Source organism: Globicephala melas, chromosome 3 (assembly GCF_963455315.2).
Source record: "Globicephala melas chromosome 3, mGloMel1.2, whole genome shotgun sequence".
Lineage (NCBI taxonomy): Eukaryota > Metazoa > Chordata > Mammalia > Artiodactyla > Delphinidae > Globicephala > Globicephala melas.
Window position 1 is genome coordinate 168,072,919 of NC_083316.1, and position 8,000 is coordinate 168,080,918.

At 51.6% G+C, this 8,000-nt stretch overlaps 1 protein-coding gene across 7 annotated transcripts; it reads right to left on the bottom strand.

The window, feature by feature from the left end:
• Positions 1 to 30: 30 nt before the first annotated feature.
• EBI3 (Epstein-Barr virus induced 3) lies at positions 31 to 7,954 on the bottom strand. Of its 7 annotated transcripts, none has more exons than XM_060297363.2 (7): positions 7,867 to 7,954; positions 7,121 to 7,244; positions 5,247 to 5,425; positions 3,440 to 3,597; positions 3,071 to 3,241; positions 1,354 to 1,498; positions 31 to 1,058 (listed from the first exon to the last, which is right to left on the bottom strand). In XM_060297363.2, the coding sequence occupies exons 1-7, from the start codon at positions 7,931 to 7,933 to the stop codon at positions 1,039 to 1,041; spliced, it is 864 nt and encodes a 287-aa protein (XP_060153346.1). In that variant the 5' UTR covers positions 7,934 to 7,954; the 3' UTR covers positions 31 to 1,038. The 7 variants fall into 7 exon arrangements, with proteins under 7 accessions (XP_060153346.1, XP_060153347.1, XP_060153348.1 ...); XM_060297364.1 differs by having other exon boundaries at positions 7,121 to 7,241; positions 7,867 to 7,945; XM_060297365.2 differs by lacking the exon at positions 7,867 to 7,954 and adding an exon at positions 6,502 to 6,529 and having other exon boundaries at positions 7,121 to 7,701.
• Positions 7,955 to 8,000: the final 46 nt, after the last annotated feature.

Below are 8,000 nucleotides of genomic sequence, written 5' to 3' on the forward strand. Positions count from 1 at the left end.
CACAAGCTCAATATTTTTAAACAACACATTTATTAGAGTTTGGGAGGTCAGAAGTCTAAAATGGGTGGCAGGTTCCTTCAGGAGGCTTCAGGAGAGAATCCATTTCCTTGTCTTTTCCAGCTTCTAGAGGCTGCCAGAGTTCCATGGCTCGCGGTCCTGGATCACTCTGACCTCTGCTACCACTGTCACATCACCTTCTCTGTCTCCCTCTGACCCTCCTGCTTCCCTTTTATAAGGTCACTTGTGATTACCTTGGGGCCACCTGGATAATACAATATAACTCTACTTCATTTTCATTAACTTTAAAAAACATATTTATTTATTTGGTTGCACCAGGTCTTAGTTGTGGCAGGCGGGCTCCTTAGTTGTGGCTTGCTGGCTCCTTACTTGTGGCATGCAAACTCTTAGTTGCAGCAGGCATGTGGGATTTAGTTCTCTGACCGGGGATCGAACCTGGGCCCCCTGCATTGGGAGCATGGAGTCTTAACCACTGCACCACCAGGGAAGTCCCCATTTTCATTAACTTAATGAAAGATCCTCAATCTTTAAGGATCCTCAAGATTGTTAAATTAATCACATCTGCAAAGTCCCTTGTGCTGTGTAAGGTATCACATTCACAGGTTCTGGGGATTAGGACATGGATATCTTTGGGGGGGGTCTTTATTCTGCTTGCCCTAGATGAGGTGGTCAGGGAAGGCTTCTTGGAGGAGGTGACCTTGGAATTGAGACCTGAGTGAAATGTACTGAGAAGCTCCTGGATTGAGAAAATCCTTCAGAGCCTGGCTGTGTTTTCCCCTCCTCAGAGCTTCCCAAACCCATGTGCCATTGGTGTCCACCCACACTGGGGCTCACATCTGGGCAGCTTTTGAGGTGAACCAAACTGAACTGAACTGAATGGATTCATCATTCCATCCCAGGTGGAACACCCACCACCCCTGCCCTGACTCCCCCAGCCCTGTCTCTTTCTCTGGTCCAGCCCTGACCCCGTGTGTGGCAGTGGGGATTCACTGTGTGTGTGTGTCCTGGTCTGTCCTCTCCTCACAGGGTCTCATGTGGATCTGTTAAAAGAAGGAAGAGTCCTCATTCTAGTGACAATGATCCTTTTCTAATTAAACAATTTAAAAAATCTCATATTCACAGTTCACAAAACATTGCACTGTGTCAAAGGAGGCAGGCAGTACATCCCCATTTCACAGACTGAGAAACTGAGGCTCAGAGAGGCAAAGTCACTTGTCCAAGGTTGCCCGGCAACTCGGCAGCAGTGAACCCAGGCCAGTCAGGTCCCATCCACCCTTAGGTGGATGTCAAGGGCACAGCCCCTCTTTGGGGGTGCAGGGAACCCCCACTACTTGCCCAGGGTCACGGAGGCAACGGCGGGGAGACTCCAGGCGCTTGATTCCCCATAGTCAGTGAGGTCCAGAGCAGCCACCTGGATGCAGTACTTGGCTTGGGGCCTCACAGCCTTGAGGGTGAAGGATGTGCCTTCAATTGGTCCCACCTGAAAGCAGAAGGAGGTCTGGGTCGGTGGAAACAAGGAAGCTATGTGATCAAGCCTTCCGTCCCCATGTTCGGGCTGCTGCTCCAAGACTCAGGCACCAATGTCAATCCTCATCGGCATGCCCTCTGTGGCCCCTGTACATCTTCGGACATCTTAAACATCTTGCTGAGCAGGGAGAGCCTGCCCCTCCCTGGCCAGCCAATTCTTGGTCGACCAGGAGCATGCCTTTCATATAAAAACCAACCCACCCCGAGTCCACACCCCCAGCCATCCCCTCTCTGTACTGGTCACACACCAGCCCATATCCCCACCCTGTCCTAAATCACCCCAGGGCCAGATGCCAAGCAACTAGAGACCACCCTGCAGCCCAGAGCCCACTGGAATTATTCAAACTTGCTTACCCTAAGCTGTTCACCTGCCCCGCCTAGCCTTCCCCGAGGAAACCCCAATCCACCTCTGGCCTGGGCTCTCCCCTGGCTCCCACTTCAGCCTCCTGATGTCCCAAAGTTGCCCACGTGGCCCTGCGTGGCGTGATGTGTCCTCTTTTCTGGGGAAATGTAATAAATTCTTCTTTTGATGGCCTTGACCTTTCCATGTCCTCACTCAGGCACCTCCACAGATTAAAATCCCTGGGCACCCATGAGACACCCTCTCAGCTCTGCCTTTCTGGTTCTCCGCCCTGTCCCCTCTGTTCCCGCCACTCCACACTCTCCCTCCAACATCGGGGTCCCCCTCATCCTTGGCATGTCCCATGTCAGCCACCATCAGCAGCTTCCCCAGTTCAGGTCTGACTATGTCCCTCCTTCCTCTGCACAAGCTGTCCCATATGGCAGCCGGATGTGATGCTTTACGTTTTAAATTTAGATTAATTAATCATTGCACAATCTTGCGAATACACCAAAGTTATTGGCCTGTGCACTTGAAAACAGAGAGCTTCGTGGCATGTAAACTCTGTCTCGATTTTAAAATTGCAAGCATTTGCAAAATTAAACTAATGAATACTACATCAACTTTAAAAGCCCATTCCTCGACTCCTCAGCAGCTTGCAACTGCTTGGCAGCCTCATGCGGCCCGAGGCTACCGTCTTGGACAGTGTGGATGTGGAACATTTCTACTGCTGGAGAAGGTTCTAAGGGACAGGATTGCAAAAGCCTAAACCCTGCAAAGACTCAGCTCCTCAGCCCAGCATCCAAGGCTGCCCAGGACACAACTGCCCTGCCCGTATGCTCACTGACTGATACCCTGCCTTTATTGTTTAAGAATGTAAAACAATATATTGGTGCTCTCAATTGAGGTGAAATTCACATGACGTAAAAATTAACCATTCCAAGGTGGATAATCTAGTGGCATTTAGTACATTCACAGTGTTGGGCAACCATCACCACTATCTAGTTCCAGAACATTCCATCCCCCCAGAAAGAAGCCCCATCCCCATGAGCCGTCACCCCCTCTCCCTCCCCCAGCCCTGACAACCACTAATCCAATCTCTGTCTCTGTGAATTTGCCTGTTCTGGACATTTCCCATCAATAGAATCACACACAGTGTGTCCTCCTGTGTCTGGCTTCTCTCACTGAGCATCGTGTTCTCAAGGGTCCATCCACGTTGTAGCGAGTGTCAGGGCTTCTCTCCTTTTCATGGCTGAGTGATGTTCCCGTGTGTGGAGGGACCGCGTTGTGTTTATCCATCATCCGTCGATGGGCACTTGTGTTATTTCCACCTTTTGACCATTGTGAGTGGTGCTGCTGTGAACATTCGTGTACAAGTAATTGTTCGAGACCCTGTTTTCAATTCTTTTGGGTAGATGCCCAGGAGTGGAACTGCTGGGCTGCGTTCACGTTGCACACCAGCACCCCAAGCTGTGACCCACACCCCACTGTACCTTTGCACATGCTCTTCCGTCTACCCGGGAACTGCCCTCCCCGTCACCTCACCCTCCTCACCTGGCGGAAGCGGGCAGCTCCGTGGCGCTTGTAGCGGATCCGGTACTTGAGTGAGAAGATCTCTGGGAAGGGCCAGGACCGGGGGGGTTCCCATTGCACCCAGAGCCGCTGCCCAGGGAGGGGGCTCAGGCGCACACCTTCTGGAGGGTCCGGTTTGACTGACGGACAAGCAGGAGACAGGGTCAGCGGAGGGCACATTCACTCATTCATTCAACCAACCAACCAATAAATATTAATTGAGGGTCTGCTGAGTGTCCAGGGATGTTCTGGATACTAGGGACACAGTAGTCCTGTCACCTTGGAGCTCAATCCCCCGGGCAGAAGATAAGACACAAAGGCAGATCCGAAGGTCATAAAAAGGAGGGAAGAAAGGTCAGGAGTGCAAGGAGGGTAGTGGGTTGCAATGTTTTTGGAGACACAACTCACATACCAGAGAATTCACCCTTTGAAAGTGTACAGTTCAGTGGTTTTAGTATATTCACAGTGTCATGCAATCATCACCGCCATTTAATCCGGAACATTCCATCTCCCCAAAAGAAGCCCCATCCCCGTGAGCAGTCAGCCCCCCATTCCTCCCTCCCAAGCCCCTGACAACCAAAAACCCACTCTCTGTGTCTGTGGATTTGCCGGTTCTGGACATTTCCCATCAACGGAATCACACACTGTGTGTCCTTCTGTGTCTGGCTTCTCTCACTGAGCATTGTGTTCTCAGGGTCCATCCATGTGGTAGCGAGTGTCAAGGCTTCTCTCCTTTTTATGGTTGAACAATATTCCATTGTGGGGATGGACACGTTTTGTGTATCCATTCATCAGTTAATGAGTATTTGTGTCGTTTCTAATTTCTGCCTATTATGGATAATACTGCTATGAACATTCATGCACAAGTTTTTTCTGCAAACGTGCTTTCCATTTTCTCTTAGATATATACCTAGAATTGGAATTGCTGGATTACATGGTAACATGTTTAGCTCTTTGAGGGACTGCCAGTCTGTTTTCTAATAACCACCAGCAATGTATGATGGTTTGCAATTTTAAAAAAATGCTTAGGGAGGACTCACTGAGGAGATGACATCTGAGTTGAGAGCTAAAGGAGGTGAGGGAGTGAACAGTGTGGAGACCTGGGGGAAGAGCCTTGCGGGCAGGGGGAACAGCACGTGTAAAGGTCCTGGAGCAGGACTGTGCCTGGTGTGTTGGAAGAACAGCGAGGAGGCCCATGTGGCTGGAGCAGAGTGAGTGAGAGGGGGAGAGGGAGGAGGGGAGGGCAGGGAGGGGACAGAAACAGATGGTGGGAGCCCTGGAGGGCTGTAGGCAGGGCAACAATGGGACCTGACTCAGGTGCTCACAGGCGCCCTCTGGTGGCTCCTGTGGGGAGGACAGATTGTGGGAAGGAGGGCAAGAGCCCAAGGGGGGACCCGACTGGAGTGCTCACAGGCACCCTCTGGTGGCTGCTGCGGGGAGGACAGACTGCGGGCAAGAGGGCAGGAGCCCAAGATGGGACTTGACTGGAGTGCTCACAAGCGCCCTCTGGTGGCTGCTGTGAGGAGGACAGATGGGGGTGAGGGCAGGAATAGGGGACCAGGATGGAGGGGCTGCCACTGGTCCAGGTGGGCGGTGATGCAGGTTGCACCAAGTAGGGGCTCAGGAGAGGGGAGAAGTGGGCGGATTCTTGCTGAATTGTGAAGGTGGAGCCCACAGGATCCGTGAGAGAAGGACAGGATCTCATCCTGACAGGTGGGAGGTGGGCGTGTGTGTGTGTGGGAGGAGCAGAAGGGGGACCCTCCACACCCCCACCACTGCCCCTACTCACTGACGTGCTCTGGGACGAACGGCACGAAGCTGCTGCTGACGCCCCGGGGGTGGACAGCTGTGATGTTGAGCACATAGGGCACCATGGAGAACATCTGGATGTCAGGGATGATACAGCTGGTGGCCTCTGGTGTCTGCTGGAGGCAGGGCCAGCTCTCCCCATGGGCTGCCACGCCAAGCCTGGACATCGAGTGTGCTGTGAGGGTCCCAGCACTTCCTGCTGGCCCCCTGTGCCCTGGACCCCAAGTAGGGACAGCAGGTGAGGAGTCCTGCTCTTGGCTGTGTGATCCTAGGGACCCCTCACTCCAACATCACAGAGCCCGGGGGACCCAGGGTCAGGGGTAAAACCCCACAGGGAGATGCTAGGGTCCGGATTCTAACACTTTCTGGGGGGACTTCCCTGGCGGTCTGGTGGTTAAGAATCTGCCTTCCAATGCAGGGGACGTGGGTTCGATCCCTGGTCGGGGAACTAAGATCCCACATGCCACGGGGCAACTAAGCCCATGCGCCACAACTCCTGAGCCCTCATGCTCTGGAGCCCATGTGCCACATCTAGAGAGAAGCCTGTGCACCACAGCAAAGAAGAACCTGCATGCCACAGCAAAGACCCAGCACAGCCAAGTAATAATAATAATACAGTTTTTTAAATAAATAAATAAAGCTTTCTGGAATGTCAACATTCCAGCCTTAGAATTCCAACATTCCCAGGTCTACAATTCATGGATTCTGGAATCCAAAATAATAAGATTCCAGTTCTCTAGAGTTCTGACACCCCAAGATTTCAGACTCTATAGGCTGGAGCTCAGCACCGTCCACAGCAACTTCCACAGCATCCAAAACGTTCTGCTTCTGCCCTGTGGATATGAAGCGCGGCTAGTGCAACTGAGTGGGACTTTTTGATTTATTTCATCTAATCTGAATGAAAAAGTTTCCACCTATCAGAAAGCGTGGGAAAGCTCCTCAGAACAACTCAGGTGTGTGAATCTACTTTTCCAAACACAACTATTATGAAATCTAATCAGAGATCAAGAATATCCGATTGGGGGACTTCCCTGGTGGCGCAGTGGTTAAGAATCCATCTGCCAATGCAGGCGACACGGGTTTGAGCCCTGGTCCGGGAAGATCCCACGTGCCGCGGAGCAACTAAGCCCTTGTGCCACAACTACTGAGGCTGCGTGCCACAACTACAGAAGACCATGCACCTAGAGCCCATGCTCCACAACAAGGGAAGCCATTGCAATGGGAAGCCCACTCACCACAATGAAGAGTAGCCCCCGCTCACCACTAGAGAAAGCCGGCGGGCAGCAACGGGAAGACCCAAAGCAGCCAAAATTAATAAATAAATTTATTTGTTTTTAAAAAAGAATTTCTGATTGAATGTTTAGCATCTGAATTGAAGTGTGACACGTGTAAAGCACACATGGAATTCCGTGACTTAGTATAACAAGACCGAATGCAAAATTTCTCATTAATTTTTAAAGTATTGATTACATGTTGAATACTTCAGATAATCCTATTAAATGCTATGAAATCAATTTCTAGTACAAGTTTAAATATATGAATCGTATATAAGCATGTTAAAGTACATTGCATTCGATCATATTAAATGATAAACATTTGGAATATTTAGATACTATTTAAATAAAATATTAAAGCCAATGTCACCCATTTCTTTTTCTTTTTTAAATGTGGCTTCTAGAAAATTTTACCCTCCACATGCGGCTTGCAGTACGTATTTTAGGGAGTATATTTCTAAGGGTTGGTGGTGCTCTAGAATTCTGAGGGGTTCAGGCTCTCACGAAGTCCCCAGCTGCCCTGATCCTAGGGGGTCAGCCCCGATGTAAAATCCCCAGGGAGCCCTCCAGGCTCTCTGACCTGTATGTGGCAATGAAGGACGTGGGCCTGGAGGAGTTTGGAGCGGGCGGCAGGGTCCAGGAGCAATCCACTGCGATCGGGTACCTAGAGGCCTGGCACCGCACCCTGGGCTGGGTGACAGCTGCTGGGGGGCCCGGAGAGAGAGGGAGAGCATGAGCTTCTGATTCACCCAGGACCATCAAAGTCCTACCGTGGCTTGGCCCCCACCTCACTGCCAGCCAGTGCTGGGCACACATTAGGAGCCTAATAGAGGTTTGTGGAATAAATGAGTGCATGAATGAAAGGCACCTGCATCACCTCTCACTCTCGCTACAACCCACCAAAGCAGGAACTATTAGCCCATTTTCCAGATGGGGAAACTGAGGTTGACGGACCCACAGAGGGGACCTAGGGTTGGCGGGGATTTCTGGGGGGAGGGAGATGCTTTACCGGACCCCCTCTTTGTGATGGTTTTGTTTTGAATCACATGAAATGAATGGATACAATTAAAATTTCTTTCTCTCTCACCCTTCCTTCCTCCAGGCTGTGGCTGCCACTTCCCGGTCCCTTTGGGGTAGCTCTTGCCCTCTCTGTGCCTCAGTTTCCCCCACCCATGCAATGGGATGGTAACCCCCTCCCATCAGTGGTCATACAGAAGGTGTGTGAGCTCCCACCCCACCCAGGATGTTCCACGGCAGACAAAGTCCAGTCCTCAGAGAGTGTCCCTCTGCCCTGGCTCCCCCTACCCTCCCCGGGTCCCCACGTACCTTCTCTCCAGCAGCAAAGTGAGCAACCCACCCAGAAGGTGAGGGTGAGGACAAGTCTTGGGGCCATGGCTCAGGCGGGATCTGCTTTCAGAGGCTGGGGCAGGGAGCACCCTCGGGCAGGCAAGGGACTCAGG